This window comes from Salvelinus alpinus, chromosome 31 (genome assembly GCF_045679555.1).
Source record: "Salvelinus alpinus chromosome 31, SLU_Salpinus.1, whole genome shotgun sequence".
NCBI lineage: Eukaryota > Metazoa > Chordata > Actinopteri > Salmoniformes > Salmonidae > Salvelinus > Salvelinus alpinus.
Genome location: NC_092116.1, coordinates 6047247 through 6063610, shown reverse-complemented (window position 1 = coordinate 6063610; position 16364 = coordinate 6047247). Strand labels below are relative to the sequence as shown.

General features: G+C 46.3%; 1 protein-coding gene across 1 annotated transcript; it reads left to right on the top strand.

The window, feature by feature from the left end:
- The first annotated feature begins 1634 nt into the window (after window positions 1-1634).
- On the top strand, window positions 1635-5085 carry LOC139561306 (endosialin-like). The gene has a single exon (XM_071378317.1). The coding sequence runs from the start codon at window positions 1884-1886 to the stop codon at window positions 4272-4274; it is 2391 nt and encodes a 796-aa protein (XP_071234418.1). The 5' UTR covers window positions 1635-1883; the 3' UTR covers window positions 4275-5085.
- The last annotated feature ends 11279 nt before the right edge of the window (window positions 5086-16364 follow it).

Sequence of the window (16364 nt, the reverse complement as noted above, 5' to 3'; positions counted from 1 at the left end):
GTAGGGCATGCATTATTTCTAAAATGTATTACAAGTTGTTGTGTGCACACACACAAACAGAAGAATGGACGCACATACAGGTATTTCTTAGATAAACAGACAGACCTGTTTATCTGACAGATAAACAGACAGATAACCATTCAAGCCTTTTGTGAACTTTCACTTAATAGACAATAGACATTAAAGATGGAACTGCGCTGCGCCACCGCTGTTATTGCTTTTGTTGACGAGCTGAGGAGCATGGCTCAGCATGGCAAAAAAAATGGCAGTACATATTCTCTTTTATCACACGTGCAATGATGTCTGAGGCAAAAAATCGGTGTTTGCTGTTTGCAGTAACGTCTTCGTTGTTGTAATATCGCAAATGGACATGGCTGTTTCACAATTAAAGGTCCAATACAGACATTTTTATCTCATTATCAAATCATTTCTGGGTAACAATTAAGTACCTTACTGTGATTGTTTTAAATTAAATTTGTCAAAAAGGAACAAAAATAGCTTCTGAGCAAAGAGCTATTTCTCAAGAAAGCATTTTGCTAGGAGTGTCTGGGAGTGGTCTGAGTGGGGAGGAGAAAACTGAAAACTAGCTGTTATTGTCAAAGATGTTTGAAACTATCTTTTTTATTAGTCTATTACCAAATTTAACCAGGCAGGCCAAAACTCCATCCCACCAAAACAGGCTGACATTTCAGGCGGTCTTTTCAAACATTTCTTACACTAAAATGGCATTATTATCATTTTCACAATTTCACAGTATTATTCCAACTTCATAGTGTGGAAATATATATATAAAACACAGGTAAATCAAGTTTTTGACTGCACTGGGGCCTTTAAGGATTCCAGCTTTAACCAAACAGTGTTCATGTTCTCTCGACAAACTCTCTCCATGTCAACAACTTAAGATGCCAATAACTTGAGGAAGTATTGAATCCATCTGTCAGGTTAAGCACACAAGAAAATAACAAATGTATAGAGAGAGGGAAGAAAGGTGGAACAAAGAAAAGATAGAAGAAAAAAAACTTTAGCGGTGGACTGAAAGGAGACCAAGGCCAGGGGAAGAGACAGATGGGTTCTTGGAACACAGAAAGGGCTTTGTCAGATAATCTCTTTCCTCCTGCTCACTGAATTATTGAAGAAACAAAACCATGTTTAATTGTCATAACTGGATTTGCCTTGAAGGCCTGGTGGGGATGGTGTGAGTGTTTGTGTGTGTATGTGCTTGTGCTTGTGTGTGTGCCTGTGTGTGTGGGGGGGAGGGATGGGGGGTAAATGGCTGGGTCCCAAGCCATTTCCATAAACGGACTTATGAAAACCATACGAGACACTCTGAGAAAAAAAAACACACACTGCACTTCCCCAAACCCCCCCCCCCCCAAGACTCTCAAAGGCATCACACACACACACGCACACACACACACACACACACACACACACACACACACACACACACACACACACACACACACACACACACACACACACACACACACACACACACACACACACACACACACACACACACACACCCTCTAGCAAAAACGTACAATTATTTTTTCAATTCCCTCCCTCACTCCTTCCCCTTTTGCCCACCCTCCCTCCCTCTCTCTCTCTCTCTTTCTGAAATCTGGGGACAATCTGCAAGCACTCAACTCCAGCATAGAAGAGTGAGAAGTCGGAGAGAGAAAGAAAGAGAGAGAGAGAGAAGTTTTGAGAGGTAAAGTGCAGATGAGGAGAGAAAAGTTGGTATATTAAGGAAAAAACAAGACGAAACCAATACAAAAAAAAATTAAGAGGAGAGAAAACAATCAGGCAAAGTATAGAGTGGGCAAAAAAGAGAGCAAGAGAGAGAGTTGGAGAAGTGAGCCGTGGAGAGTGAACAAACGATGGGTTCCCCAGTGCGGTGTGCTGCTGTTCTAGTCCTCTCACTACTGGGTCTGTTCTGTTATACTCCCCCTGTATGGGGCCAGGATCTACAAGAGAGGGACGCTCTGTGCAACAAGGATGGCTGCTTCGTGGTCTACTTCCAGCGCAAGACCTTCCTGGACTCCTGGAGGAGCTGCAAGGAGAAGGGAGGCAACCTGGTCACAGTCAAACTCCAGGAGGAAGCTGACACTATCGCTGCTCTCTTCTCTGGCGTGGAGCTACGTGGCCAGAGGACCAAGGTCCAGGTGTGGATTGGTCTCCAGAGACAGCCTCGCCAGTGTACCGCCTCTCGCCCTCTCCGTGGGTTCTCCTGGACTACAGGTGACCAAGATACCCGCTACACCAACTGGCTGCGGGACGACTCGCCCAGTACCTGTTCAGCCCCACGCTGTGTGGTTATGACCTATGGCACAGCAGCCCACGAGCAGCATGATAATTTTAAATGGCTGGACGGCTCGTGTTCGGTGCCAGTGGATGGCTACCTGTGCCGCTACACGTACAAGGGCATGTGCCCGGCGGTTTGGAGCGAGGGGGGCGGCAATGCCCTCTATAGTACCCCCTTCAGCCTCCTCAGTAGCCTCCTTACCCACGTCCCCTTTGGATCTGTAGCCACGGTGCCCTGCCCGGGGGGCTCCAAGGAGGAGCAGTCTGTTCTATGTGTGCTAAGGGAGGATGGCACTGTGGGGTGGTCCAGGGAGACACCCCTCTGTTCCGACACCGGAGAGAAGAGCTGGTGCGATCGGAACAACGGAGGGTGCGAGCATTTCTGCCAGGAGGCCGGGGAGCACTACTACTGTGAGTGCTCGGACGGCTTCCAGCTCGGCGATGACGGGCAAACATGCGTCGCTGCCGACCCATGCCACAGTGCCCCCTGTGAGTTTGAGTGCCTGCCCCTGTCGGACGGCTACCGCTGTGCCTGCCCCGAGGGCTACATGCTTTCCCCGGATGAGCGCGGCTGCCTGGACGTGGACGAGTGCCTGCAGAGCCCCTGCGAGCAGCTGTGCGTCAACGCCCCAGGGACCTTCGAGTGCCGCTGCCGCGAGGGCTACCGACCGGTTGAGGAGGGCGAATGTGAGGACGTGGACGAGTGTATGGAGGACCCGTGTGAACACGCCTGCGAGAATACACCCGGCTCTCACGTTTGCCACTGTCACCTAGGCTTTTCCCCTCCTACCGAGGAACCCTCCCAGTGCCAGGATACTGACGAATGTCAGATCCCTGGGACATGTCAGCAGATGTGCGTGAACTACGAGGGGGGCTTCGAGTGTTACTGCGAGGTGGGCTACGAGCTACTCTCTGACCACTTCTCCTGCAGGAAGATAGGGGAGGGAGAGGACTCATTCCCAGCAGCCACTCCCTCCTACCCTTGGGTCACCCACCACCCCGGCTCCATGTGGGACCCCCACGAACCCCTGTACCCCTGGACCCCTGCGCAGACCAACACTGACTGGCCTCTGGAGACGGAAGAGTCCCTGGACTGGCTCACAGACCCCCCCAGGGTGGAGAATGATGTCATCTGGGTCACCAGCGCACCCCAGGAGGAGCCAGTCCCAAACCACAACCCATTCAGGGTCCCCCCCATGGAAGAGCCCGAGGAGGAGGAAGAAGAAGAGGAGGAGTATACACCGGACTGGAGCACCATGATTTTGAATTCTCCAGCCCAGGTCCAGCCCGAGCTAGAGTCTACGCCCAGTCCCTCTCCCAGCCCCGAACCCACCTCTACCCCCACCCCAACTCCCACGTCCGACTGGTATGAGGAGGAGGATGACGAAACCACTACCAGTTCCCCAGTCCTCCCTACTTCCACTATCTCGGGAGGGGCGTGGAACTGGCTCTGGTTCAGCCCCGCCAGCCAGGATCAAGTACTCACCACGTCGCAGGAGCCAATCACTGACCAGCACGTCCCCGCGTCCAACTATGATGATACTGATGATAATGAGGAAGAGGGGGACATTGACAATGGGAAGGTGACTTCCCTTCCAGAGCAGGATCAGGGTCAAGGTGAGAACCAGGACCAGCACACCCCCTCCCTGCCTCCTTCTGTGGCTCCCAAAACCCCAATCACCCCCAACCTGGGCGTGGTGGAGGTGGTTGGAGTGAATGAGAGGGAGCCGGCCCAGGAGGACGAGAGCAGCCAGAAGCAAGGTGGTGGCAACTGGCTGCTGGTGGGCCTCCTGGTGCCCCTCTGCATCTTCATCCTTATTATGGTGGCACTGGGTATCGTCTACTGCACCCTCTGCGCCGTCACGCCGCGCAACAAGACCGCCACCAACTGCTACCATTGGATCTCCGGAGCGCACGACAAGCAGGGCGCGCCCAATCCCAGCAAGGGGATGCAGTCACATGTTTAAACAGATGAATGAGGAAAGACTTGTACATAAATAAACTGTTAAATAAATAAGAGATAGGAAGAAGGTAAGAGAGTGGTGGTTGTTGTACTGTATCTGCCTCCTCCCGTCCCATTGCCACTCTGTTGCCGTACTGGGACTCTTTGAACACTTGAATGTTTCTGTGGAATATCGGTTGAAAGAGAAGAACAGGGAAGCAATACAAAAAAAATCACTAATCCCTTTCATGGGCTCCTTTTACATGTGGTAGAAAAAAACGGCATAATTGTTGCTTACACTGATCTCAAAGCACAATATAAAGGCCTATGATTGCACTATAGGTACAATAGAAACCGTCCATTGGGATTGTTGTTGAATACATCTGGTTATATTTATGGAGGCTGTGGGAATGTACTTTCAATATATCACCAGTGCCATCTGAAAGCAAAGCCAAAGAACTGTACTGTAGCTTTTAGCATTTTGTTGTCGTCCATGAAATCTGGGTGTGGGTCTTTCAAAAAATGCTGAGGTTTTTAATCCTCAATTGAGCTCATTTCCAAGTATGGTGTCGCAAATGACTATTGATGTCAACTTTGTTAAAGAAGCATCACATGCAGCTTCGTATTTAGCTGTGCAAACTATGCAAGCATGACTGTCGTGACGCTGTTGAGGAAAAGCAATCACTCGGATATTACTTTTATGGCGTGTGCTTTTTAAAGTATCGCAACAAATCAACTCACAACACAGACCAAACAATGGTATATGCCTGTATATGTGTTTGTGTTACTATAATTGTGTACTGTATAATTTGTAGCAATGAAATTTTTTGAAAATGTGTTATGATTCCTGATTTAATGAAGTGTCTTTTGTTTTATTTAGACCACACAAAACTCTTGGTAATTCCATGGAATGTCTGTCTGAGGGGATGTTTCCTTTCATTCAACTCCAATTAAACACTCCTAGTCCTCTCACCCACATTCCTCATATGGGTTAGAGTGCAGATGTTAGATGTGTTCGTATTACACACTATAGGGACTGCAATGGGGGTCACAGGCTCCCGATTGACTTTAGCATTGACCTTGTTCACGGAGTAGTGATCTTTCAATCGTTCCCTAAACCCATGTCACTTAACTCTTTAGCACGCCTCCCTCCCCATTGTCACAGGCTTGCCCATAACATGACATGGACTTTAGCCACGGTGTAGCAGTACCAACCTTTAGGTGTTTGAAATCAATGCTCTCTTTAGCAACTCGGGAAGTAAGTGCAGTCCCCATTCAAGGGATGACGTGTACAATGTCAATGACAGACAATCAAATCAACTGAAGATCTGCCTTCTGATCAAAGGACTGTTAAATTATGCCTGAAGCCTTTTCATTTTTGTTACGTTTGAAGTAATTGCTAATTAAATGTTACGAGAAGGGTGCCGTCAATATTCATGTCTTGTGTTTTAAAGGTTCATGGTGCAGTCACTTCACGGTATAGGCCCTAGTGCAGTGTCTGCTTTATGTTTTGAAATCACAGTTTCAATGTGATTCCTTGTGCAGAGAGAGAAAATGGGAGTCTCAGTAAGTCTATGGGGTGTTAAATGGCAGTCCCAGTAAGTCCAAGAGGCCCTATGGGGTGTTAAATAAATTAACTTAATGTCATTGCGGGTGTAGCGAAATGCTTGTGTTCCTAGCTCCAGCAGTGCAGTTGTATCTAACAATGCACAACAATACGCACACATTTAGAAGTAAAATAATAGAATTTAGAAATATATAAATATTAGGACGAGTAATGTCGGCGTGGCATTGACTAAAATACAGTAGAATAGAATAAAGTATATACATATGAAATGAGTAAAGCAGTATGTAAACATTATTAAAGTGACAAGTGTTCCATTATTAAAGTGGCCAGTGATTACATGTCTATGTATATAGGGCAGCAGCCTCTAAGGTGCAGGGTTGAGTAACCGTGTTTTAGCCTGCTAGTGATTGCTATTTAACAGTCTGATGGCCTTGAGATAGAAGCTGTTTTTCAGTCTCTCGGTTCCAGCTTTGATGCTACTGTACTGACCTCGCCTTCTGGATGATAGCGGGATGAACAGGCCGTGGCTCGGGTGGTTGATGTCCTTGATGATCTTTTTGGCCTTCCTGTGACATCGGGTGCTGTAGGTGTCCTGGAGGCCAGACAGTGTGCCCCCGGTGATGCGTTGGGAAGACCTTACCACCCTCTGGAGAGCACTGCAGTTGTGGCTGGTGCAGTTGCCGTACCAGACGGCGATACAGCCCGACAGGATGCTCTCAATTGTGCATTTGTAAAAGTTCTTAAGGGCCAAACCAAATTTCTTCAGCCTCCTGAGGTTGAAGAGGCAGCGTTGCGCCTTCTTCTTCTTCAACTATCTGAAGTGGTCCACCCAGACAGACACTGTGGTGAAGAAGGCGCAACGCTGCCTCTTCACCACAGTGTCTGTCTGGGTGGACCACTTCAGATAGTTGGTGATGTTTACGCCAAGGAACTTGAAGCTTTCCACCTTCTCCACTGTGGTCCCGTTGATGTGGATAGGGGCGTGCTCCCCCTGCTGTTTTCTGAAGTCCACGATCAGCTCCTTAATTTTGTTGATGTTGAGGGAGAGGTTATTTTCCTGGCACCACTCCACCAGGGCCCAAACATCCTCCCCGTAGGCTGTCTCGTCACTGTTGGTAATCAGGCCTACTACTGTTGTGTCGTCTGCAAACTTGATGATTGAGTTGGAGGCGTGCGTGGCCACGCAGTCTTGGGTGAACAGGGAGTACAGGAGGGGGCTGAGCACGCACCCCTGTGTTGAGGATCAGCGAAGTGGAGGTGTTTTTTTCTACCTTCACATGAGGGCGGACTGTCAGGAAGTCCAGGACCCAGTTGCACAGGGCGGGGTTCAGACCCAGGGCCCCGAGCTTAATGATGAGCTTGGAGGGTACTATGGTGTTGAAGGCTGAGCTATAGTCAATGAACAGCATTCTTACGTAAGTAATCCTCTTGTCCAGATGGGATAGGGCAGTGCGATGGCGATTGCATCGTCTGTGGGTCTATTGGGGCGGTAAGCAAATTGAAGTGGGTCTAGGGTGTCAGGTAAGGTAGAGGTGATATGCTTCTTCCGCACTGGGAGGAGAGGCGGGAGGCCGTGTGAACGCAGGAATACCACAACTCTGCAACCAACACAACATTTGAAATCCGTCCATCAAAGGGTTGGGAAATTATTCATAAAAAGTCTCCCACAACAATCTTATTAGGCAACACCAGTCCATATCCAGGCATTGGGGGATCGAAGGACGCCAGATTAGCGCACATTCAACAAATCTGATCTAACAAAGTGGATATTTGTCAAATTCATCATCATTTATGTATCGTAACGGCCCACAATGTGGTTACTAAAGTCCAATTTGTATATATTTGTCTGTTTTCACTGTATTTAGAAGTAGTCCATTTTAGGTTTTAATGAATTGACTGCTAATTCTAGGAACATACAGAGTATGTATCTCTGTATGTTCCTAGTGATAAATGCTAACTCCTGTTCGTATAAGCTGGTAGCATAGCTAGCATAGATACATTGGTGGTGGTAGTCCAAGTCGTTTTTTAACTGTAATGCATTTGATTGGTGACGATGACATAAACATGTATTGGGGTTGACATAGAATCCAGCATTTTTTCTCCGATTTCTACCTCAACATAGTATGAAATACACATGTAAACAATAGTCTAAATGTTAGCAACCAGGAGATTTGGAATCTTTCCACCATGGCATCTTTCCCCCACACGTTTCCATGGCATTTCCATTGTTTTGGTCAAGTTCCATTGACCTCTTTACCGCATCTATAGGAGAACCCATTTTGATTCCAGGTAGAACTCTTTTGGGTTCCATGTAGAACCCTCTGTGGAAAGGGTTCTTCCTGGAACCAAAAAAGTGCAGCCAGCCAGAATGCAGCCAGCCAATGGCCTCCCTGTGAAGCTGTGAGGTGATCGCTTACAGCTGATAGATGAGTTGGTTTAGAGCCTCCTGTGTCCCTAACTACAGAGATATATTTTTGTTAGTGTCTTTATTCTGTTCTGTGCCACAGACAGACTGCAGCCAAAGGCCTCCCTATAAGGTGATCGCTCACGGGCCCTTCTGTGTGTTCAGGTTTATCCACTTAGACACAGTAGGGTTGTGTTGTGATATACTGCATTTTGCTATATGTCGTTAAGCGGCTCTTCCTTGATGAAGTCAGCCCAGTAGGGACGGTCTGGTCAGCCACTCTGCCTGCCTCCCGCCATGCTCTGGCGCGTCTGTCACGCTAACCAGCTGATTACGCAATAGAAGTGCCGCCTGATCACTTCATGGATTGACGCACAGGAATCATATACCGCCAAACAGTAATGTCAGCAACAGCTGGCTTCGCCATACGTACGCTCCTACTTAGCTGGGCAAGTCAGGTATCTCCGAAACACATGAGGGTATCAGTGGAATAACGTTGTGCTGGAGCTCTGTCAAGAAAGTTAAATATATAATAAATCACAGAAAGGGTTCTCATTCCTTGGAGTATAACAGTGAAGGGATGAGGAAAGTTTAGGCTGACAACTCCCATTCGATAGTCTGTAATGCTGATGGGTTTTGGGGCAAGCTCCTCAATCAGAATTATAATTGGTGTTAAAACTATGTGAATTATCACAATTATAGAATTCATCCCTCATTTGGAATCATCCAGAATTTGTTGTTGTTGTTGACAACAGCTTTAAAATCTGCCTCTAACTTGTCGTTGTGCCTGTCAAAATCTCTTAATGGCGTGGTCCGCTTCCAAAATGAAGTGAAATCCAGACACACGTGCAATCAATCAGCTTCAAAAAGTTTGTTTTTCATAGCCCTGACTTTTTGCAGGCGCAAAAAGAATAAGAGCTCTCATTCATGCTTTGACTGTTAATGCGCTGGCCTTGTGAAGCTCTTTTCTGAGATGAGAATCTGTACCATCCGTTTTACTCATTATACATTCCGAGGTGAAGTCAGAAAGGCACTGAACAGAGCACAAATAAGGATAGGTGCCAAATAGGTATGTGAGAGAGACCACGAGTCTGCGTCTGCGTCTGTTTTTTTCATACGCACAGTAATGTTACAAGTGAAAGCCATCAATTTGCAACCATCACCACCAGCAAATAATGCCAGACTCCTCCTGGAAAGGCCAACTCCTCATTTTCTTAAATGATATCAATAAACATAGGAAGTCGATTCAGAACTAATACGTGGCGTTTATATTAGAGTTAGAGAACAGACATTCTCCAGGTCAGGAACCAGATCCATTCTTTAACCCTTCACGGTCCTCCCCCGGTCGGTCCTCCCTCAGCCCCTGTGCTGAAGCCTGATCTTAGTCATTAAAGCAGGGTCCTTTCCATTTCCTCTCCGGCCGCGAGGATTACACCGCTGGCTGGCTCAGAGCAAAGAGTCCCTGATGGGCTGAACCCCCCCCTGCCCTCCTTCTCATCTATCCTGCGCCTCCCCCTCTCCTCCCCTCCAGACATCTGACAGAGGATCTCCCTGACTCACTCAGTACTTTTCAGAGCTGCCGTGGTGCTTCGTTTTCCATCATGGAAAGCACATTCGTTGCTGTTGTATTGAGCGAAGTAATTTGAACGTTTTTTGAATATCGATGGGACTGTCACTCTCAGTCTCACCCTGCTCAGATCAATGGTTTGTAATTACAAAATGTGCTCCTTTGCAGGGGACTGTGTTGAATCAAATGGATAGCGGACAGTGACGCAATTGACTCCAAGTGTACAGATGTAGGATCTTAATTTGATCACTCTGTTGAAGGATAACTTTCCTGCCATGCAGGAAATTTAAAACTTGTATTGTTTTTGAGGTTTAAAAAGGCTTCTGAAGTTTGTGATTTCCAGTTAGAAATTTCCATTTCCTGTTGCTGTAGGGTTATTTTCCTGCTGTAGCAAACTGGCTCAAATTAAGATCCACATCTGTAGTTGACTGACTGGATTTGTCTGCCTCTTTGCTTTGAGCAACCATTGGGTTTCTGGTCGAGTGCCAGATAGACCCTGAGGCATTTGGGCTGGGGCTGGACCACATGCGTTCCTCTATATAGACCTGCCAGTTCTCTCTGATCAACGCTCGCCTGTGGCCTCGGGGGCTAAGCAGGGTTTCTTTCTACCCCTGGTTTTTTTTACCCCTGGTTTTCTAATTAGAACCTTGTGGAATGGGTACTGATTCTAGGTTGGAAATGTTTTGCTGCAGAACACTGGTGATGGGAATATGTATCCCCTTCTCACTGCAAGGGATCTGTCTCTATCCACATCTGTTTGTTTTATATACAGAGCTATGTTTGTGTGTGTGTGTGTGTGTGTGTGTGTGTATGTGCGTGCCTGTGTGTACGTGCATTCCTGTGTGTGTCTGTGTTTGTATACATGTGTGAATATGCATGGGAATGGATTCAGAGCATATGCATTTTTGTGTGAACATTTATTTTCACTGTTTCTATGGCATGTTAGTAGTGCAAATGCACACAGAGATTTTTCTCAGGCTTGTCAATCAGCGCTGACTTTATAGTGCTGAGATTACAATACCCTTTAGCCGTTCAACAACATAATGCCCATTTGTTCTCTGTCTATAAATCTCCATATTGACTGAGCCTAGTATCATGATGGATTGTGTCAGGGATCACTGAATGTCTCTCAGTGAAAGCGTTGAATACAGGTCAGATTCGACCATAGATGTAATACAGGTCAGTGGCGTGTATTCATGGATGCCAAGGAGAGCCAGGCCTCCCCCCCAAAATACATACAGAATAATACATTTTTCATCGCTCTGTGTTTCATTCATGTCCTTCAACTCACAAGAGGCAGAATGTATCTAACCGGAGAACGCATTCAAGTGAACTAAACAGCGCCACCCCCCTGTCTCCGTATGTGTAGCCCATGTATGCTGTCTGGTCAAAAAGAGTATAATATTGTTGCCGCCAGTAGTATTGAATGCAAGGGAAGCCAGCATTTGGCCTCCCTGGATGAAAGAAAAATGTAATAATAGCCAATCAGGGTTGAGCTAAACTGGGTGAGCTCAGCTGTGACTGGTCCTGAAGCACCAAAATAAAGTGTCAAGGGAAGCCAGATGACCTAAAACTTGAAATGTTGCATCTCGTTGTGTTGTTGTCCTCTGGTGGCCCTTTCCTAAATTAGCCATGGATGGAGATAGGGATTTGGACTTGTGGTTTTACTTAATTCTCCATACTGGCCAATGATCATATTATTATATTATATTATGATCCAACCATAAATTCATACATTGTGCCCCTGGCCTGAGAGAATGGAAGTTCAACAGATGTAGTAACGTTAGGCTAATGTTAAATAGCTGTCCTGGTGCTTTGTTGCCCATAAAAGGAAGTTAGGCTAGCAAGCAAGCATTTTAGCCAGTTAACCTAAGACAACATGAACTAAAAGCGTGTTTGACAGAGTAATCGACCATTTAGGCAACATGAAAGACAAAGATGGCGTTGGCGTTTTTATACTTGGGCACAGGGACTATGGTGGTCTGCTTAAAACATGTTGGTATTACAGACTCGAACAGGGAGAGGTTGAAAATGTCAGTGAAGACACTTGCCAGTTGGTCAGCGCATGCTCGAAGTACACGTCCTGGTAATCCGTCTGGCCCTGCGGCCTTGTGAATGTTGACCTGTTTAAGATCCATGGAGCAATCAGCCAGAGAGGTGGTTAAGGCACTGGATTCAGAATCTGGACAGCCTATACACAGTAGCCATGCTGCACCCTCGACAACTACTGTGATTATTATTATTTGACCATGCTGGTCATTTATGAACATTTGAACATCTTGGCCGTGTTCTGTTATAATCTCCACCCGGCACAGCCAGAAGAGGACTGGCCACCCCTCATGGCCTGGTTCCTCTCTAGGTTTCTTCCTAGGTTTTGGCCTTTCTAGGGAGTTTTTCCTAGCCACCGTGCTTCTTCACCTGCATTGCTTGCTGTTTGGGGTTTTAGGCTGGGTTTCTGTACAGCACTTTGAGATATCAGCTGATGTACGAAGGGCTATATAAATACATTTGATTTGATTTAAAGGTCTTACTCACGTCAGCTCCTGAGAGCGTGATCACACAGTCAACCGGAACAGCTGGTGCTCTCAACCATGTTTTAGTGTTATTTGCCTCGAAGCGAGCAGAGAAGTAGTTTTGCTCGTCTGGTAGGCTCGTGTCACTGGGCAGCTGATGACTGTGCTTCCCTTTGTAGTCTGTAATGGTCTGCAAGCCCTGCCACATCCGATGAGTGTCGGAGCCGGTGTAGTACGATTCGATCTTAGTCCTGTATTGACACTTTGCCTGTTTGTCGGGGGGCATAGCGGGATTTCTTATAAGCTTCCGGCAGCTCTAGCCTTTAGCTCAGTGCGGATGTTGCCTGTAATCCATGGCTTCCGGTTGGGGTATGTACGTACGGTCACTGTGGGCGTCATCGATGACAACGTCATCGATGCACTTACTGATGAAGTCCATGACTGATATGGTGTACACCTTAATGCCATAGGAAGAATCCCAGAACATATTCCAGCCTGTGCCTGCAAAACAGTCCTGTAGCTTAGCATCTGCTTCATCGGACCACTTTTTTATTGACAGAGTCACTGGTGCTTCCTGCTTTAATTTTTGATTGTAAGCAGGAATCAGGAGGATAGAATTATGGTCAGATTTGCCAAATGGACGGCTTTGTAAGCGTCTCTGTGTATGGACTAAAGGTGGTCTAGAATGTTTTCCCCCTCTGGTTGCACATTTAACATGCTGATAGAAATTTGGTAAAACCGATTTAAGTTTCACAGCATTAAAGTCCCCGGCCACTAGGAGTGCCGCCTCTGGATGAGCGTTTTCCTGTTTGCTTATGGTGGTATACAGCTCATTAAGTGTGATCTTAGTGCCAGCATCGGTCTGTGGTGGAATGTAGACAGCTACGAAAAATACAGATGAAAACTCTCTAGGTAGATAGTGTGGTCTACAGCTTATCATGAGATACTCCACCTCAGGCAAGCAAAACCTCGAAACTTCCTTAGATATCGTGCATCAGCTGTTGTTTACATATATGCATAGTCGACCACCCCTTGTCTTACCAGATGCCGCTGTTCTATCCTGCCGATACAGCGTCTAACCAGCCAGCTGTAAGTTGATAATGTCGTCGTTCAGCCACGACTCCGTGAACCATAAGATATTACAGTTTTTAATGTCCTGTTGGTAGTTTAATCTTCCCCGTAGGTCGTCGGTTTTATTTTCCAATGGTCGCACGTTAGCTAGAAGAACGGAAGGCAGAGGGGGCTTATTTGATCGCCTACGAATTCTCAGAAGGCAGCCCGACTTCCGTCCTCTTTTTCTCCGTTGTCTCTTCACGCAAATGACAGGGATTTGGGCCTGTTCCCGTGCTCGTTAAAGGAAAAAAAGTTTGTGTTGAGTAATCGCTGTTCTGATGTCCAGAAGTTATTTTTGGTCATCAGAGACGGTAGCAGCAACATTATGTACAAAATATTTTCTTCTTGTTCCCGCGCTCAGATTGCTTCTTGAGCCTCTAACAAGAAGCACCGATGCAAATATGTCTTTATATTGGCTCTTTGTACCTCTTACGTCTCGCTTCACACTAATATGAATGCTTTCTGGAGGTGCTTTGATGCCAACTTCTTAGTTCTCTCAGAGCACGAAGAGCACCATACAAACCAGAGAAAGAAGAGATTGAGGTGACTGCAATTGTACTGCACCCAATGGCCTTCTACATCAGGAAGAAGTATATATCCTGCCTCTTAAAGCTGCTGCAGTACACCTCCTTGAGTTCAGTTTAAGACTTTCTTGCCATGATAGAAGGGTCATTTTTCTCTGACAAGCTGTCCTTGTATGGGGTTGGCGTTTCCTTATGCAAGCATGGAAAAATATCCACTAGCCACTTGTTATTCGTTGCTCGTTCCTAAGGCTTCGGGTGTCAGTTATCCAGGCCAGGGGCTTAATTAAAGACTGCATGCGAGTGTCCATAATTCTACATTTGTTGACACTGCAGCTGGGTCCCTTTTCAGTACTATCTCATCTTCGATAAAGCAAACAACTCTTAAACGTTACTATAAGAACCACTTTTATTTTCATAAGCTTCATTGTATTTTCATAAATGTATTCGATTCGGTAATACTTATTTGTTCTTATTATGGTGTATTCACAGTGTAATAAGTATTATATTGACTATTGTAGTCAGCTGCATTGCACTTTGTACAATACTTCGTTACCTTTGATTCAACTGAAGTGGTTCAACAGGAACAAGACTATTGTGGTATAACCAAACCATTTCCTTTGAGTGTAATCCATTGCATGACTGTAGTGAAGGATGGAGCCAAGCTGAATGGGTCACCCAAGGCTACTGTGTATAGGCTGTCCAGGTTCTGAATCCAGTGCCGTGACCACCTCTCTAGCTGATTGCTTCATGGATCTATGGATCCAACTCAATAAGCTAAGGGGTCAGAGAGCATAGAGTTTAGCTGTGATTCAGCCAACAGTTTTAACAAAAAGACATCCTCCTCGGCTTATCTAGATAATGCCTGTGTGTTTTCGTTCACCGCAAACTCATCCCTAATCCCAACAATCTCTGCTTCTACGTACGACACACACTACAAGAGGCTAGGATAAATGTTTTCCTAGAGAACCTCATCGCTGTGTCTAACACAATGCGTAGTCGACAGTGAGTCATATTATTTGTCATTTAAATGTCAGGAGACATTTAGGTGCAGCACGTATTGTATTATCGTCACGATGAATCCACACAAGAACATTGTTGTCTTTCTAAAGAAAAAAACTTGACATTTAGAAATTAGCCCCAATGAATTAGCCCCATGAATGATAATTATTTCTCGATCCAGTGTCTGATGATGATCAAGGTGATCCGATTGCGCTTCAGTCTACCATGAAAGAATGCCAAAGAAACTCTCTGGCTGTATACATTTGATATAAATCAGGAGACTTTCACAAGACTTTGTGAAGAAAAAAGCAGCAGCGTCTGACAGTGAGATAGAAAACCGGTGAAGGTCAGAGCTGAATCTCAGTCAGGTGTGGTCTGGCTGGCGTGCTTGGCAGACATACTCAGCTGGCTGGGATACTGAGAGGCCAGAGTGGAGCAGCAGTCGACCCACGGAGCACTGACAACAATGGCAAGGCTGACTGGGGGGATGGACCGGGGGGAGAAGGGAAAAGTGCACGAGGAGATATTAGAACCAGATGTCTGAAGAAACTCTGGGCCATGCAGCCAGGCAGACTGTCTCCCTCTGCCTCCCTCCCTCCACACACACACCAGCCCAATATCGCTTTGTTCCCCAAACAGGGAGGACAGGGGTAAGATAAAGTATCTTGGGAAAAAAGAGACCGAGCTCCTCAGCCATGTGCAGAGAGATACTGAAGCCCCCATCACTCCTTCTCTACATCTGTCTATTCGCTCCCATTCACCCTCTCTCTCACACTCTCTCTCTCTCTCCCTCTCTCCAGTCTAGTCCAGACTACTGTCCTGGGAGCTACCCGGGGGTAATGGGGAAATAAATAACTCTGAAATAATACGTATTCTCTTGCTTTGCATTTCGCCCCTCGATGCTCAAGTGATTCAAATTAGAACCATTTGTGCCTGGGCTCCTGTACTCCCCAAACTCTAGGAGGTGCTGACCTGAATGAGCATTGCCTCCACTTTACTATCTGTGAGACATTGCCTAGAGGAACCCCCATAGCGTGTTGTCTTTTCAGCTTCGACACTGAAAACTACAGAGCCTGCTGAATGCCAATTAACTGCTCTCCATTTCCTTTCCTTTCCACCCTAGAGTGTGATTTAACCTGCGAATTGAGCTGTAGTATGCAGATTGGAAATTAAGCAGCCATACATGCAAATGGAAAAGGGTCTTGAAACGGAATCAGAACTTCTGTGTTCTGTATATGTACAAGTACAAGGCTGTTCAGTGTCAGGCAGATGAGTGATGGCTCATTATGTGAGGTTCAGATCCACAGCAGACGGGTTGCATTCATCATTTTGCTAACTTAGCTAGCCAACATACATTTCGAGAAAACAAGTTATATTAAGTGGCTAGCTAGCTAGTGTTAGTCACTTTTGGTGGTCAATGAGACTGAG